Below are 16,949 nucleotides of genomic sequence, written 5' to 3' on the forward strand. Positions count from 1 at the left end.
ACCTGGGAATGACTTAATGGACCCCTGCTGAGTCAAATCTAATTCGGAAGGCTTTGTATCCGCCGTTCTGACTTACCCTATGGAGATGACAGTGAAAAAGCATGGACAATTCTGTGAAAGAATCATTTTAAAACGTTTACCTAATGTGTTTTTTCTTTGCGATGTTCTCTCCACGCAGTGGTTTGGTAATCTTGTCACAATGAAATGGTGGGACCATCTCTGGTTAAATGAAGGATTCGCAAGCTACGTGGAGTACGTCGGCACGGCTGAAGTTGAGCCTGATTGGGGAATGGTAAGGACCATTACACGGTCATAAAATGCTAATGCATAATATGTTTTACAGCCAATAGTGTGGTATGAACCCCTCCCCTCCTGTTCATTGGCCCCTTTTATTTGCAGTTAGTCTGGTCTCCCCGGTCCTAATCCGCAAGATTACAGACAATTTTTGGCTTATTGTGTATACATTTATACACATGTACGTGGGATTTACCTGCGAATCTCCAGGACAATTAGGGCCACGTGAAATGAATGCGAGGTCAAAAGGCAGACGGTTGGCGTAATCCACGAGCTTTGAAGCATGACATCAAAATGTTCAGCCGGATAGGGAAATGTTATGGTGAAAACTATTGGTGGCGCGCTATATTGTGAACCCCGTAGAGTTATACATTCAATCAATTTCCAAAGAGAAGAAACACGTGATACAAATTTGCTTTTCTGTGAGTTGGGAAAATGTATATTTTTCATGTTATATATATATATATATTTCTTTTTTTCAGTGGGATAAGTTCATTTTGTACGATCTCCATAGAGCCATGGCAACGGATGCTCGGGTCACCTCTCGACCAATCATCAACGAGGTGGAAACACCGGCAGAAATTTCCTCCATGTTTAACAGTATCTCGTATCAGAAGGTTAGCGACGAAATATAGGGTGTACCACTTCTTATACTTACTTAATTTGTTTTGGGTGTGGGCACAATTTCTGTCCAAATGAAACTGATGTTATCGTCGTATTTAAATTACCATTAAAAAGTCCCTTGCTGTCAGTTAATATTTTTTAACACATTTTTTGCATCTAAAATAACATCATTTTTTATTTTAATTATTACATCAAAGCTTATAAAATATATAATTTTGTCCTGGCAATTTCTGTTCTGATCATGTAAAAACCCAAGCCTTACGCTGAGCTATGCCACTTCAAATTCCTTCAATTTTTGAGCAAACTAAATCCTAAAGTTGTACCAGGATCAGTTGAATTCTTGGTAATTATAAGTCTCTGCACTTTTTGTCGTCATTTTTTTTGTCAGCTGACACTGTTTAATGTGTCTTTTAAAGCACTAAAATTTTACATTATTCGAGAGTTTGATTTCATGTTTTTTTTTCTCCTGACAGGGTTCATCTGTTCTTCGAATGTTGAGTCACTTCGTGGGACATGATACATTTCTGAAGGGTCTAAAGGTAGGCTAATGCAAAATGTGGGGTGTCGTGGCCGAGCGGATAAGAGCACCGAATTCAAGCTCTGATGCTTCTGTTCAGCAGAGTGTGGGTTCGAATCCCGGTCGTGACACTTGTGTCTCTGAGCAAGACACTTAACTATAATTGCTTCTCTCCACCCAGGGGTAAATGGGTACCTGTGAGGGCAGAGATGGTTCTTGTGGTTGATTTAGCCGAGTAGCGCATATTAATGTTGCACAGGCTGCATACTCCCTACCAGGGAGCTGAGATGGTTTAAGGAGTGATTTAAGGCCCAGTGACCAGGGGTAATAATGTGAAGCGCTTTGGGACGCCCTCCGGGTGTGAAAAGCGCTATATAAAAACGGGTTATTATTATTATTATTATTATTAAATCAAACCAACTGTGTAAAACCTTTACATTTTAGCTAAAAAAAAACATGTTCGTACACGCTAAAATCCCAGGTCAAATTTTACGATGTTTTGGGCCTGACCCCTATAGGGTGCGTTAAATTAGCTTCCCTGTGTCAACCCCGCGGTGCTCACTCGGGTGAGCCCCTGACAAGAGCTAATCGAACAATCACCCACCCTATCGTGGTGACGTCATGCACCTGGGCCAGCCCCTAAGTGACCCACTCCACAAACAGGGCACTTGGGGCTGACTCGGGTGAGCCCCTGGAATGACGTCAAAGCTAGTCAAAGCTGTTTGATGATAATCGAAAGCACCCATAGGATCAGTATGACCCTGAATCTGTGTCAAAATGATGAGGTCAAACTGAAGCAGAATCCGATCTCAAATCCCCATTTATAACCAGTTTTCATATCAGCAAGACCCAGATGGATCAGCCCCAAGCCCGGGACCCATCCTGGTCATTTCTGAACCGGGCGTTTTTAGATGACTTTAGCCAGTTTTCTTGTTTTCTTTTGCAGTACTATCTGAGTTCCTTTGCGTACAATGGAGCCGTGACTAGTGACCTGTGGTTTCATCTTGACAAGGTATTTAGAAAAGAAAAACAAAATAAGATATTAACATGTGTATAGTGAGGAATATGAGAAGACATCCAGGTTACAGGCACTACTCTCTTCTTAGAAGAAGCGGTGGTTGAGAGAAAACCCATCTTGGTGGATTAAGGTTAAAGGTTAGGTTTTGCATTCGAAGCATCATAAGCGCCTAGTCACGCGAAGCTTGCAGGCAACCAATTCAATGCAATATCTAATAATAAAAGGAAAAGGCATTCACATTTGAACGTTCACATTATTTTTGTTTGGTATTGCAGGAAAAAATTGGTTTAAAAACTCACTCATGTGCTACCAAAGTGTTCAATTTGCATGCACATTAGTTGGTTGCCAGTAATAGTTGCATCAAGTGTCATGAACCCTAAGATTACATTGGAGTTGCCAGTTAAATGAATTCTCTGTAAATAATTTACAGGCAATGACGGAAGACAACGTCTTCTTAGGAGACGAGATGGACTTAGCGACCGTCATGAAAACCTGGATGCATCAGATGGGTTTTCCCGTCATCAAAGTGGAGCGAGACTACACTGGCAATGGTCAGATTACGGCCAGAGTGGAGCAGAAACGCTTCCTGTCTGATCCCACGTCTAACACCACTACGAAGTATTCAGACTTGGGGTGAGCTGCAGCCCTAATTTGGCTATTTCTCTGTGATGTAGAATTTATTGGAACGTTATTCAGGGTTTGAATGACGTGTCAAAATAATGAGTTTTCCTTGTATATCTGCCAAACACAATGGACATGTTTAATATTGTATAACATACTTTATGTTTTTGGTGTTTGTAGAATATATATGCGAGAGTTGTTCGGGGTTTGTTGATGAGGTCTAAAACCACAAAACCTTTGTAATCTGCCAAGCACAATGGACACGTTGAAAACTGTATTATGTACTTTTTGTTTTGATATTCAGTTATGTGTGGTATGTGCCTCTAACTTACACAACCAGCAGTAGTCCTGACTTTGAGTCACCAGACTCAAAATGGATCAGACCGGAAGATGAATATGGTAAGTCTGAGAACAGCAGACATACAGCTTAAGAGATAAAGAGTAACTAAGACAGGCTTGGTAAAACAAATCAAGGACCGAGCAGTAAGGAGTTCAGATCGTGAAACTTTTCCATGTTGAGATAGAGTAGTGGCTCGTTGAGTGTACTCCTCAGTGGGGACATGTGGTTTTCTTAACGAGACATGCCCCCTTTATGCCACCAGCTGTATAGAAAATACTTTTAGACAGTAACACACTTAAAAACTTCCAGGTCAGACTGGACTCGGATCCGGGTTGCGTGTGGCCTCACTCATTTGGGGGTCAGTATGACTGCAGTCCGTGTCATAATGCTTCAGAAATGGGTGAAACTGATGTCGAGGCCGAGTTAATCCAATCAATATCTAAAATCACTTTCCGGGACAGAATTGGTTCAGGTCCCCAGAACCCGGAACTCGGGTATTCGATATATTCTACAAACCACTGTATTTGCTTCCGAGGCGTCTATAGTTAGCAGTCTAATGTATATTTGTTTATACAGTTACCATAGAGACACCTGGGAGCAGCACTGATTGGTTACTGCTGAACATCGATCAGAGAGGAATCTACAGAGTCAACTACGATGACCAGAATTGGGAGTTGATCAAAGCTCAGCTCGACTCAAATCATGAGGTGAGTTTCAAGCGCCCGCCTTTACCTCTATTCCAGTCTGTCTTTTTCAAATTAATTTGCCCGGGGCAGTCAGCAGCCCTGCTGGTTGGTTAAGGAACCCACTGCTTGGAGATAACAGGTGTGAGTTGCGGCAGGAAAAGGGATGTTTGATTCTGGCCTATTTTTCATAGGTAATTACGGAGATAACACGTGTGAGTTGCTGTTGGAAAAAGGGTGTTTTTACTCTGACAATTGCCATATGAAAATGATGTTTTATTTTTGCCACTCACTTAGATGGAGCTACCATTAATTTGTTTTGTTTCTCCACTGTTTTAAAGGCAATATCCACAGCTAGTCGAGCATCCCTGATCAGCGATGCCTTCAGTTTGGCCGAAGCCTCTGAGATCAGTCAAAGTCAAGCCTTTGACATGACCACCTACCTGAAGGAAGAGAGAGACTTCGTGCCGTGGCAAGCCGTTAAAGGTGCACTGAGTAGCATCGATAAAAACCTACAGCGGAAAAGAGCATTTGGAAACTTCAAGGTATTAAAATAATACCTCAGAAGTGAGGAAAAATAATACACCCGAAACAAACAGAAAGTGTGTTTTGTATTTTTGTGGGTGTAAGATTAAAAACAGATTGTTGATGCACCCAAAAGATAGCCGGTGCGAAATTAATAGGAAGCTAGAAATAATTGACATTTTCTGTAACCCTGTAATAACGTGTAGCTTAATTCAGTGTAGTTCAGGTGTATTTAAAATCATTGTCGAGTAATGTTATTTTCTGTAAATGTTCAGGTCTTTCAAATTCAGAATCAAGATTGGATCAAGTCAGGAATTCTTTTGGTGTATTGGTCACCTCGAGACATCTATACACCCCGTAAATAATATGTTGATCAACTTGGTGTTTCTCTGAATACTTAAATACCACCATTGTTGATGAATGAGTTTTACGATGTATTTATATCATTGAGTTATTTGTTTGTGTACACTCTTTCTTATTTTAGAAATACATGAAAGAACAAGTTACGCCATTTTACAAGTTCGTTGGTTGGGACAACACAGGGAACCATCTAACACGGTTTGTTTCAAAACCAAACAGATCGGAAAACGAACCAATCTCGTTTTGGTTTCTTCATTGTATAATTCAAAATCAAATGTCCTCGTAAGAGTACGTAATAGACTTTATGCACATGACGTCATTTCAGTAGGGCGCCCTCACCTAGAGGTCAAAAGGAGGTTGTTCATTGGCCAATCCTGTGCGCCACGCGTACAAATCTGTGCGTTTCGAATGTTTCGTCACCGTTTTTCCACTAAAAGATGGCCGCTGGATGACGTCAATGCATAAGGTCTATGGGATATTTTGACCAGGTAATTTTCCATTGTTTACAACGTTCTGAGTATGCGCACATGCACCGAGAGCAAAGAATTTACCTGGTAAGTCTGGGGCCGATTTCACAAAGAGCCAAGGTTGATCTTAATATGCAAATCAATCATAGTTGATTATAGTAATGTGTAATGTCACAATACAAATCACTATGGTGATACTGACAATTTTTCTTACGATGGAATGTAGGCCCCTGTTGCTTTTTTGAAATCGACCCCTGCTGTCAACTTTTGTCCCAAAAGTCCTCCATTACACCCAACTGCGCATAATAAGCTGCGTTTTGATTACACAACACTATACGTTGTTTACACCTCCTATACGCCTCTCATAGTATGTATGCATGACGTCATAATTCTTACCTCAAATGAGGCTATATGGGCGCACGTTCGCCACCACTTGCGCTGGTGCCCATAGCCTCGTGTTGGGTTATCATTGTGACGTACTTCATGCATAAATATTAAGAGAGGCGTATATTATTCCACATTACACACTGGTTACAATTCGATCCCAATACTTCTTTGCAGAATGAGTCGAGCAGAGGCAATAAGTATGGCTTGCAGATATGGAAATGAAGATTGTATTGAGACGTCCATTAAACACTACGCTCAGTGGATGATGACTCCCGAACGCACAGTGTAAGTTTAAGCACACTTTAAGGAATTATTGACCGAAGCATAATTGATAAAAAAAAAATATAACAAAATTGGAAGGCGATGGCCTTGTCACCCAATTGAGGCAATTTTTACTGGCAACTTCGATGCAACCAACTACGGTGCATGCTACAGGACCAATTAGGTAGCACATGAGCCATTATTTTGTCTAACGATGCCGTATGATCCCCAAGAATATTAGGTGAACATTTAAATTCTTGGAGATTGCCAAGAGCTGGTTATTCGTAAGTTGCCTCGTGTGACATGACCATAAGAATTGTTATCAGGGATTGTGGTTTTGCATATTAACTTGATCAGACTTCTTCCACCAGTTTGATTAATTTAGAAGGAAAGTAAACTAAACCTGAACTGTAAAAGTAAAATGAAATGATCTGGGTCTCGATAGAAACGTCGTTCCGTTTAAGAAGTGCTGTTCAGTTTGGTAGCTTAAGACATTGTCTTGTCCCCACCGTCTTCTCTAACTTTGCTACTTCAGAGTTCATCCAGACATTCAACCTACAGTGTACTGCTCAGCCATCGCAGCAGGTGGACAAGACGAGTGGGACTTTGCTTTTGACGTCTACAGAAACCCCAACACTCCAGCATCTGCAAGGGCCAGGCTGCTGGCGGCAATGGCGTGCAGCCAGAAACCATGGATACTTAACACGTAAGGGTCAAAGTTTAATTAGGATCAAAGTTCAAGTAAGGGTCAAAGTTCGACCCCTGATCTAGGTCAGGTCCACTGGGATTACAAATCCGGGTAAATTTTACATTGGAGTTTCAAAAGGAAATAGATCCCATTGACCAAATCGCAATTTGAGTTACACCTTGGATTTCCATTGTTGATAAACAAAGAGCAAAAACATTTGTGACCAAATTCAATGTAATAGTAATAATAATAATAATAATAAATTATCGTGTACGTTCACGATAAATCCAAACTTATCCTGTACGTACTTGATAAGTCCAAAAACTGGTCGTGTACATACACGATAACTTATCATGTATGTACACGATAAGTTATTGTGTACGTACACAATAAGTTATCGTGTACATACACGATAAAAGAGGGAGAAAAAACTTCATGTGGCGGCAATGCGCTTTCTTAGAATTCAAAACGACAACTGGATTAATTCATTTGGAATGTATTTTTCATGACGTAGGTTTCTACACTACATTCTCAATCACGGCACCATTCGATCTCAGGACGGAGTAGATGTCATTATTGCCGTCGCTGGTAACCCTGTGGGGCTCCCTTTAGCCTGGGACTTCTTTAGGGCCAATTGGGACTTCTTCAGAACTGTGTAAGTTAACAACTGTTTTGTGTACGTTACCTCCTAAATTGGCAAACATTATGGGCTTCGATCGTTAGATATTGTTCTTATTTTTAAAAGAATGCTACAAATTAATACAATGTTGGATTTAGTATGGAATTTATAAATATTCTATTTAAAAAAATCATATATTTTGGAAAATATTTACCTGCTTTGTTTTTTGGAATTGTTCGATTGTTTTTGAGGTCGCGTTTTTGGAGATATCGCCGAAAATCCGGAGGGAATAATATGTCAAAGCAGGAAGAGTAATTCTAAATTAGAATACACAATCTGAGAAATGTTACTGACAGTAACGCTTCTCAGATTAAAAATTTGGACCATGAAACCGATATTTTTTTTTTACACAACCACATTAGGGCGTAATAAGGGCGTCAATAGTTTCAAAATGGCTTTTTATAAACAAACGCTGCCTTTTTTAACAAAAAGTTATCATAGCCACTAATTTTAAGAGTGATTACCAAACGTATACCTTCCCATCAACTATTTTGTTTAATGCAGATACGGCGATACTGTATTCTTACTGAAGAGAATAATCGGCGGTGTAACATCCCATCTCAACACTCCCTTTGAGCTGCATTCGGTGAGACATGATTTTAAACTAGATGCAATAATTCTATTCCAGAGACCATCATCGGCTTTTATTAAACAAAGAGGTTTATTATCATTATTCAACAGCTGGAAAGGTTCATAGAAGATCATCCCGATCAAGGGAATGGTAAGAGTGCTCTTACTGAGGCCGTTGCGGTAGTCAAGGGTAACATCCGATGGATTGAACAGAACTACGAAGATGTTGCTCGGTGGCTCAAGGCTGCTGTGTAAGTATTGAATTTGAATTTGTTCATCATACTTCTGTTAAAAATCTTTGTTATTTCACTTTTATGTAGTGCCTTGGAGGACACCTTGATACTCTTCACTGGACCACTCCATCTATTAAATACGAAGGTCGGGGCTCGATTTCACTAAGCACTTCGGATCTTAAAGATGCGTTGTTATCATTGCCATAATGATTTGTATTGTGACATCACACTTTGCTTAGCAATTAAGATTCATCTGCAGTTAAAATCAATTTTAACTCTTTGTAAAATTTATCCCAGGTTCCAGAGTTGTGAAGGTTAGTTTTGACGTGCTGAAAATTATGTGCTCATACAATTGACACCGGCCCACTTAGATCTAATCCTCACAAAGCCTGTGAGTACACACAATTTGTTAATTACAGACAAATATTGCTGACCAGAAACGTGTTACCAGCCCGAAATGCTATTTAAAGTTCAAGCAAATTGCCATGCATCGTTTTCTGTTAAATCGGTTTATGAGATTTGGCCCTTGTTGGTGTAAACCTAACCTTATAGTCAGTAATATACGTAAAAACTTGAACATAAAATTGTCAAGATTTCATACTTCAAAAAAATTCACATCGCAGGGATGAATCCGGTCCTTGGCTCAATTTCCGTCTACCCAAAGATGTGACCCCCGTGAACTATGACCTCAAGCTTCGAACTGACCTGACCAAGTTCACCTTCAACGGATCCGTCAACATTCTCATCGAATGTCAGCTGAAGACTGACGTCATTTTACTCCATACGAGAAGACTCAACATCACAGAAGGTGTCGTGTTGACCCACGCTGCCGGGGGTCACTCCCCGACTATATCCAAGGAGTGGCTGTACCCTGGGAACGAGTACCTCGTGGTGGAACTAAACTCGTACTTGGTTGCTGGTGAGAAGTACAATCTGTATCTGGATTTCAATGGCCCGCTCTTTAGCGATCAACAAGGTATCTATTGGTTGACATACCAAGGCACTGACTATGGGGAGCAAAGGTACTTTGATTCGTAAAGGTCATATAGATTGATACTTATAGGGTGCGTTCGTTTAGCTTCCCTGGGTCGACCCCCGGTGTGTGGTGTTTTTTTTTCCCAGGACGAACGTGGGTAATTATCTGCACACGTTCGTCCTGGGAAAAAAACCGCCACACACCGGGGTCGACCCAGGGAAGCTACACGAACGCACCCATAGATTGGTGCTCTTAAACTACGTCTATAAAAACTTTAAACTTGAGTTGTCAACCACCTAACCGGTTCTTTACAGAACCAACACTACTCAAACGAAAATTACACATAGTGCTACCGCAAACCTCACCTCGTCACAAAAAAAACTTACTTTGCGAGAAGCACTGCAGCTGTTGATGGTAAAACCTGTCTTGAAAAAATCCTATAATTGGTGCTAGCTACTTTCACAACAACCAATCTATGACCCTACGTTCAAGAAAAAATTATGCTGCTGCTGTGTACATACATTGATATAAAAAAAACATATTAATGATATCTGTAATGATTTAGTTTTGATATTTTTAATTTCAGAATAATGGCAACCACACTATTCGCCGCATACAACGCCCGTAAAGCATTCCCGTGTTTCGACGAGCCGGCCATGAAAGCAACATTCACCATCACCCTGGAGCACCAACCCGAGTACCACGCCCTCGCCAACTCGGCCAAGAGTGGAGACGATGAAGTACTCAGTGGTGGATGGATCAAATCTACGTTTGTAGAAACGGTTAAAATGTCGACGTATCTCGTGTGTTTTGTCATTAGTGATTATAAAGCCAAGTTTACAACCACTGCAAACGGTATCAAAGTGAGTAGTTCTGGCACTTTTACAATTATATTCTGCCGAAATTTAAAGGCAGTGGACACTATTGGTTATTACTCAAAATTATTATTAGCATAAAACCTTATTTGGTTACAAGTAATGGGGAGCTGTTGATGGTATAAAACATTGTGAGAAACGGTTCCCTCTAAAGTACCGTGAGTTTTTGAGAAAGAAGTAATTTTCCACGAATTTCATTTCGAGACCTCAGATTTAGAATTTGGGGTCTCGAATCAAGCATCTGAAAGCACACAAATTTGTGTGACAAGGGTGTTTCCTTTCATTAATATCTCGGAACTTCGGCGACCGATTGAGCTCAAAGTTTCACAGGTTTTTAATTTGTTGGTGCATATGTTGAGATACACCAAGTGACACGACTGTTCTTTTACAATTACCAACAGTGTCCAGTGTCTTTAACGCTTTATTAAGGAGCTGCAAGAAGAAGGAGCTGTAAGAAGAAAAAAATTCAAGCGAAAATAGCTCTGGGAGCTCGTGGTTGGAGGACAGCATGCACCAGGCCAAAACAAAATGCTGATACGTGGGGAAATTTAGGAGTCTCTCTTTTCGACTCTCTCTTTTTTAGATTGTAAAAAAAATGTCTCCAATGTTAAGTGATGAATAACATTGCTTGTTGTCGCCCGCGATCATAAAGTGTTTGTCAACCTTTTTTCTTCTTCTTCTTTTTTTCAGTTCGGTGTCTGGGCTCCAGAGGAATTGATCAACCAAACTGACTACGCTCTTGAGAAGGGAGCGGCCATACTGGATTTTCTCGATGACTATTTTGGGATGGAGGTTAAATATCCAATGGCGAAACTTGGTAAGTTTTGTATCTGATTTAAAACAATGAATTAACTCTTTTTCGCCTTTACTTTTTGCTCAATTAGTACAATTGTTTACCGTTATGGACTGGGCTTTGGGGATAGAATAAATCCATATACCACCGTCGACAGATGCACTGCCCTGGCCTTCTGATTTAACCGATTTTCAGTTGGTTAAATGCGGTAACAAAAACATGCTTCGAACCTTTTATTTCTGCATTTTGTCGATGTTATTTTAAGGGGCAAGAGTGCAAGAGTTCCGAGTGGAACTATTCTGGTTGCCACACTGCTCTACTCTGCTCTGACCGCGCGAATGCTATTAAATATGCTTATGATTGAATCTTTCGTAAACGGAAAATACAAAATCTTTAGTTTGTTGTTTCATCGTGCCTTTTGTACTCGTTTTTTTCATCTTATAGATATGGTAGCCTTGCCTCGGTTTCCTGCACTTGCAATGGAGCACTGGGGCTTAGTATCGTACCGTAGCAACGTTATGCTGGTTCGGGAAGGAGTGACAACGGCTATCGAGAAGCAAATGGTGTACACAACAATAGCCCACGAGTTGGTACATCAGGCAAGTTGTATTTGACTTTTAGAACGCTAGGTGGCAGCAGACTTACCTGGTTCATTTCCCTTGCTACGTAGTTCTTAAACCTGTCCCTTTGGATGGGGACAGTTATTGGTTTTACAAAACCAACGATATCATCGGACACAACGTGTACATGTACATTCATACAATGGCGTTTTGTATGTACTCAAAACATTTAGAATTTGTAGAGAATGGGGGAGCCACGCTTTCATGGGCAGCACGTCGTATTGATACCTCTCGTCGGCGAGCAAGGCTTTCTCTGGGTATGGCTCACTAGCGAGATCGTACACCACTTCGAACGAGGTTGTGGCACTTTTAATGTTCTCATGTAATTACAAACGGATTTTGTTGTTGTCTATCTTTATAGTGGTTCGGCAACCTCGTTACCATGGAATGGTGGGATGAGCTTTGGTTGAATGAAGGGATTAGTAGATACTTTGAGTATCCCATTACAGCTGCACTTGAACCCAATTTCGTAATGGTAAGTAATATACTATACGGTATCACGTTCCCTTCAACCTTTCCGTTTATTTGAATATTCAAGACGCATATTTGCATATTCATGACGCATGTATGAATATTCCAGACGCCTATTTGAATATATTCCAGTCGCACAATTTGAATATTCCATGCGCATATTTGAATATAACAGACGCATTTTAGAATATTTCAGGCGCATATTGTTTATTCCCGATGTATATTTAAACAGTCCAGTCGCTTTATTTGAATACTTCAGACGCATATTTGAATAGTCAAGACACATATTTAAATATTTAAGCTGCCAAGAGGCTTCTAAATATCCTGCTGATAATTTAAAACAAAATACCATCCAAACACTAATTGTCTTCTCTGTTACTTTCAAAGATGGACAAATTTGTTGCGTTCGACATCCGCACTTCAATGCTCGTTGATGGTACCGTCGATTCGAGACCGGTCGTTGCAGAAGTCGTAAGAGCAAGAGAGATCATGTCTATGTTTGACACCATCACGTACAGCAAGGTAAGTTGAGGAGTTATTGCCATGATCTGTAAAAAATATTGTGCCTTAAATGTGCTTTGATAAATTGAATTGTAGCGTGTCGTGGCTGAGTGTCTACCCTGGCTTAGAGCATTGGACTCAAGCTCTGGAGTTTCTGACCAACAGAGTTTGTGCTCCAGTCGCTGTTGGCACATGACTGTGTCCTCAAGCAGGAGATACTTTACCATTAATTGGGACATTAAAATCTTAAATGTAAAGCATAAAAATACGCCCAAGACATCCAACGTCCATTACATATGCTTTGTCCTTTATGCAGGGTGCATCTCTTCTGCGCATGATCAAATATTTTCTTGGAGAAAGCACTCTCATGAAGGGACTGAAGGTAAATATCAGCAAGATGTTTGATTTTTTTGAAGTTTATTACACTCATCTTTCTTTGTAGCACTGCATCTTTAAACAAATCACATTCTGAACTGCTTTTGTTCAGCATGACATGTAAATAGATAGATGAATACATAGATAGCTATAAGATGAATAACAGATAGACAAATAGAAGTAAGACTTGTTATGCGCACGTATCCAGCCTGCTGGGTGTTTAAGGCACAGGGAAAAAGACCAAGCCATTGTACCCTGACTTCATGCAGTACAGCAATTGAGCAATTGACGCACCTCCACACAATGCGAGTCGCTTTTCGTACCAACTTCGTTCCCAGGGATAGTCGATCTCGAGGTGCTAATCTCCAACAGATAAACGACCTAGACATTGCAGGTTATTTGGGAAACACATTGGGGATTGATTTCAATTGTGAATGAAACATACTCGTGCACTTTTCAACGGGCCAAAATGTTCGAATGTGCGGCACGACGCGCCGCCGTTGCTGGGGTGCTGGCTGAGTAAATGGTGTTGTAAATCTCTAAATGGTTTGCACAGTTTCCAGTGCACCACACAACACAATCAGGAAAGAAATGGTCCCACTGCACATCACATAATGATTTAATTGTCTTTATTTATATTCCCAGTGTTTTTATTTTTGTCATGTAGAGTTTATTACGAGCAGCACAGTACGACTCGATAGAGAATAGCGATCTGTGGATCCATTTGGAAAACGTAAGAAAATCGAAATTGTGTGTATTAAACAACCCACTTTTGCATATTCAAAATTACTAGCCATATTTTCAAGCCTGCCTTGATCACGACGACACAGTCCCTTTAAACATATTATTGTGACGACATCAGTCTGAGTTTCATGGTCTGGTACCCAGAACTTCCTTAATCAGAGTGTGACATGTTCACGTACTGTGTCAACAAAATGTTTTAAAACCAAACACTTCTGTTATGTAAATTATAATTCAAGACTAACTTTACGAGTACAGAGACTTGACTCTGTTTTTAGCTTGTTCACAATTACCAATAACTGTTTGATAGACACGTATCATTTTATATTTCAGGCAGCCATAGAAGACAACATCAACCTTGAGTTTGACGATGATATGGACCTAGGAACAGTCATGACGTCGTGGTTGTCACAAATTGGTCATCCAGTCATCACGATATCACGAAGCTACTCTGGTGACGATAAGATCACAGCTACGGCATCTCAGAAAAGATTTCTCACTGACCCGACCACTGATGTCACAGCCACGCATTTCCCCGATTTGGGGTGAGTTTCAATATTCATATTATTTCCATCTAGAGCTTCGATTTTTGCCTACTTTTTCGAACTTAGTGCTTGTCTGTCTGGCTGTCGGGCTGTCTGGATGATCTTTACGTTCAGGAATCTCGGGAAACTCTCACAAGGGGGGTATAAACACCAAGCTGGCAACAGCCAGTTTATCATTCTCTAATAAACATTTGAATTGCACACAATCAGTGAATTGTGATTCAGTATCTGACCTAGTCATTGTTTTCCTTTATATAAATTAGACATCGTCAAGTGAAGAACCAGGGCAGAATTTCACGGCTCTGCTTACCGTAAGCACAGAATCGGCGCTTACGGAAGCAGAGAATTCTGTGCTTACGGCAAGCGTGTTTCACGTGCTAGCGGCGAACTTTGGCTTCTGCGCGTGCGTACTCCACTTTATTAGGCATTATACGCTCACAAGGCTAGCGCAGAAATTCGGCGCTTGTACGTAAGCGGGGAATCGTGATCGTAAGCGCAGAATTCGGCGGTAAGCAGAGCCATGAAATTGGGCCCAGTTCTTCTCGGTGTTTGTAGATAGGGTTTCAGTTACATTGACAAAGTACTTTATTTTTTAATTTTTTTTTTACAGATATCAATGGTATGTGCCTCTGGTCTACGTAACATCAGCCAATCCCAACTTTAGTGCACCGGAGTTAGCATGGTTGTCACCAACAGCAAACGGTAAGTGATGGCTTAATAATTATAATTATTGCAGTTTTTGCAGTTCTAACCTTTCAATTTGTCTACAAGTAACATTTTTTTTTCCAAACTGGTTATGTCCCTTTTTTCTTTTATCAGGAGATTTCTAATGTCAAATTTTAATGTAATTTGTTTAACTTTTTTATCAAATTTTGTATTGTTTACCCTTTTTATTGTAAATTGTTGCAATTCAGCATGTGGCTGCTTATGACATTTTTTAATAAATTATTGTATATATATATAATAAATTTGACGATCTTTTCATATCTCTGCATATGCCCAAGTCAACAATTGTTTTTGTTTGCGTTTATTTGTTCAGAACAAAAACAGCATTGCATTTGTGAGCCCTTTTCTAGATATGTTAAGAGTTTCATAGGCAGTATGCGTAGCTCACCAGTCGCAGTTGCGTTTGTTCGCTTCGCCTACCCGGGAGGGAGGGGGGGGGGGGGTTACAGCCGCCAGTGGAACGAACCCTTATATACCCGTACCCCGGGCCGTTATAAAACAAAATTGTTCGAAAACAAACATCACTTTTTTTCACAGGACTCGGGAAAGTACTGAGTATACAGTGCTACACACATCGGTGTATATGGGTAAAAACCAAAAATTAGTATTCTTTATCCCCGATGCAAATTTAACATCTATTAAAACATCACTTTTGTTCAATGGATACACATAACTGTTTTAAAAGTAATATGTCAAATAATATGAATAAATATTTTCAATAGTGAATTTTTAGAAAATATCATCCTGTTCGTAGAATTAAAACTCATGGTAGGTTTTGTTATGTTTTGTTGTCGTAGTAACGATAGAGAGAGACGATATTGGTGGAGACGCCGACTGGCTCCTCATGAATATTGATCAGGGAGGGTTCTATCACGTAAACTATGACGAAACAAACTGGAAACTTCTTGCTAAGCAGCTCGCTGATAACCATCAGGTGAGAAAAAGACCCTTTCTGAAACCACGTCTTGGGGCTTGGTTATAAGTTTGTTTTGAAGACGCGTTCTACATTTCCTTCGAGTGATTCAACTAGGCGAACGGATATCAAGCCGAAGCCCGAGCCGAAGCCCAGGCGTTGATTACGAAAGGGCAAGACCATTAATTTCTCCAATGGGAGACTCTATGACGCTAGGTGGCAGTAGACTTTCAGGTCAATTTCTCATGGGTTTTTTTCATGCGCACATTATCGAGAACAATGAATTTATCTGGTAAATCTGCTGCCACCTAGAGTTTCAAAAGTCCCCATTTTGGTGTGTCCTTTGTTCTCTACCTTGCATTTATATTGTTGGAGTATCGGGTTTAAATCCTGGCCAAATAATGTGCCGGTGGAATTTTGTTCACATGACATTTTAGAAAAGTACGAAGCACAGTTCTTAAACCGTATCGCTGTAAGAGTTTAAACACGATATTATACGCTAAATAATTTAGGTGTCAATTTATGCTGACATATTCTATTATATTTTAATTGAATGTATATAATAATGTTTATACAGACTTATACATTTTATGCTCCCCATTGTATGCAGGTAATATCTACGGACAGTCGTTCCGCTATCGTCAACGATGCCTTCCAGCTCGCCAAGGTTGGAGAGCTAAACACGGCTATCGTGCTCGAGCTGATCTCATACTTCAGAGACGAACGGGAATATGTACCGTGGCTTATGCTGACCGTCAACCTCAGATTCATCAGAGAACAGTTGATTATGTCAGACAGTTTCAGTAATTTCGAGGTCAGATATTAAACATAACTTTATCATCAAATTCATGAGAATTAAGCCCGGTTCATACTTCCTGCGAGTGCGAATGCGAAGCGAATCTTGACGTCACAAATTCGCAACGAACAATTCACAGCAGTTGCCCTCTGCTCTACTCCCTTGCGAATAATCGCTGCGAAAGGAGGGTGTGACGTCACATTCACGTCAAATTCGCTTCGCATTCGCGTTCGCATGAAGTATGAACCGGGCTTAAGGGTTTAAAAAAAAAACACCTCAATTATGACATAATTAAAATGAAAGTAATTCTCAACATATTATATGCACTCTACGAACTACCGGATCCGAGC

The 16,949-nt window shown here is 40.3% G+C and overlaps 1 protein-coding gene across 1 annotated transcript in view; it reads left to right on the plus strand.

Annotated features, from left to right (window-relative positions):
* LOC139946715 (uncharacterized) overlaps window positions 1-16,949 on the plus strand; it is a 28,233-nt gene that overhangs the window by 6,680 nt on the left and 4,604 nt on the right. Inside the window, exons 7-32 of the mRNA XM_071944367.1 lie at window positions 179-292; window positions 777-911; window positions 1,392-1,457; window positions 2,382-2,447; window positions 2,884-3,086; window positions 3,379-3,473; window positions 3,991-4,121; window positions 4,439-4,642; window positions 5,107-5,180; window positions 6,011-6,121; window positions 6,633-6,803; window positions 7,300-7,440; window positions 7,969-8,050; window positions 8,146-8,285; window positions 8,891-9,289; window positions 9,830-10,106; window positions 10,809-10,935; window positions 11,356-11,510; window positions 11,893-12,006; window positions 12,390-12,524; window positions 12,820-12,885; window positions 13,546-13,611; window positions 13,953-14,164; window positions 14,775-14,866; window positions 15,688-15,824; window positions 16,414-16,617. Coding sequence (XP_071800468.1) covers window positions 179-292; window positions 777-911; window positions 1,392-1,457; window positions 2,382-2,447; window positions 2,884-3,086; window positions 3,379-3,473; window positions 3,991-4,121; window positions 4,439-4,642; window positions 5,107-5,180; window positions 6,011-6,121; window positions 6,633-6,803; window positions 7,300-7,440; window positions 7,969-8,050; window positions 8,146-8,285; window positions 8,891-9,289; window positions 9,830-10,106; window positions 10,809-10,935; window positions 11,356-11,510; window positions 11,893-12,006; window positions 12,390-12,524; window positions 12,820-12,885; window positions 13,546-13,611; window positions 13,953-14,164; window positions 14,775-14,866; window positions 15,688-15,824; window positions 16,414-16,617 — 3,717 coding nt within the window. The remainder of the gene's footprint in view (window positions 1-178; window positions 293-776; window positions 912-1,391; window positions 1,458-2,381; window positions 2,448-2,883; window positions 3,087-3,378; window positions 3,474-3,990; window positions 4,122-4,438; window positions 4,643-5,106; window positions 5,181-6,010; window positions 6,122-6,632; window positions 6,804-7,299; window positions 7,441-7,968; window positions 8,051-8,145; window positions 8,286-8,890; window positions 9,290-9,829; window positions 10,107-10,808; window positions 10,936-11,355; window positions 11,511-11,892; window positions 12,007-12,389; window positions 12,525-12,819; window positions 12,886-13,545; window positions 13,612-13,952; window positions 14,165-14,774; window positions 14,867-15,687; window positions 15,825-16,413; window positions 16,618-16,949) is intronic.

This window comes from Asterias amurensis, chromosome 14 (assembly GCF_032118995.1).
Source record: "Asterias amurensis chromosome 14, ASM3211899v1".
Lineage (NCBI taxonomy): Eukaryota > Metazoa > Echinodermata > Asteroidea > Forcipulatida > Asteriidae > Asterias > Asterias amurensis.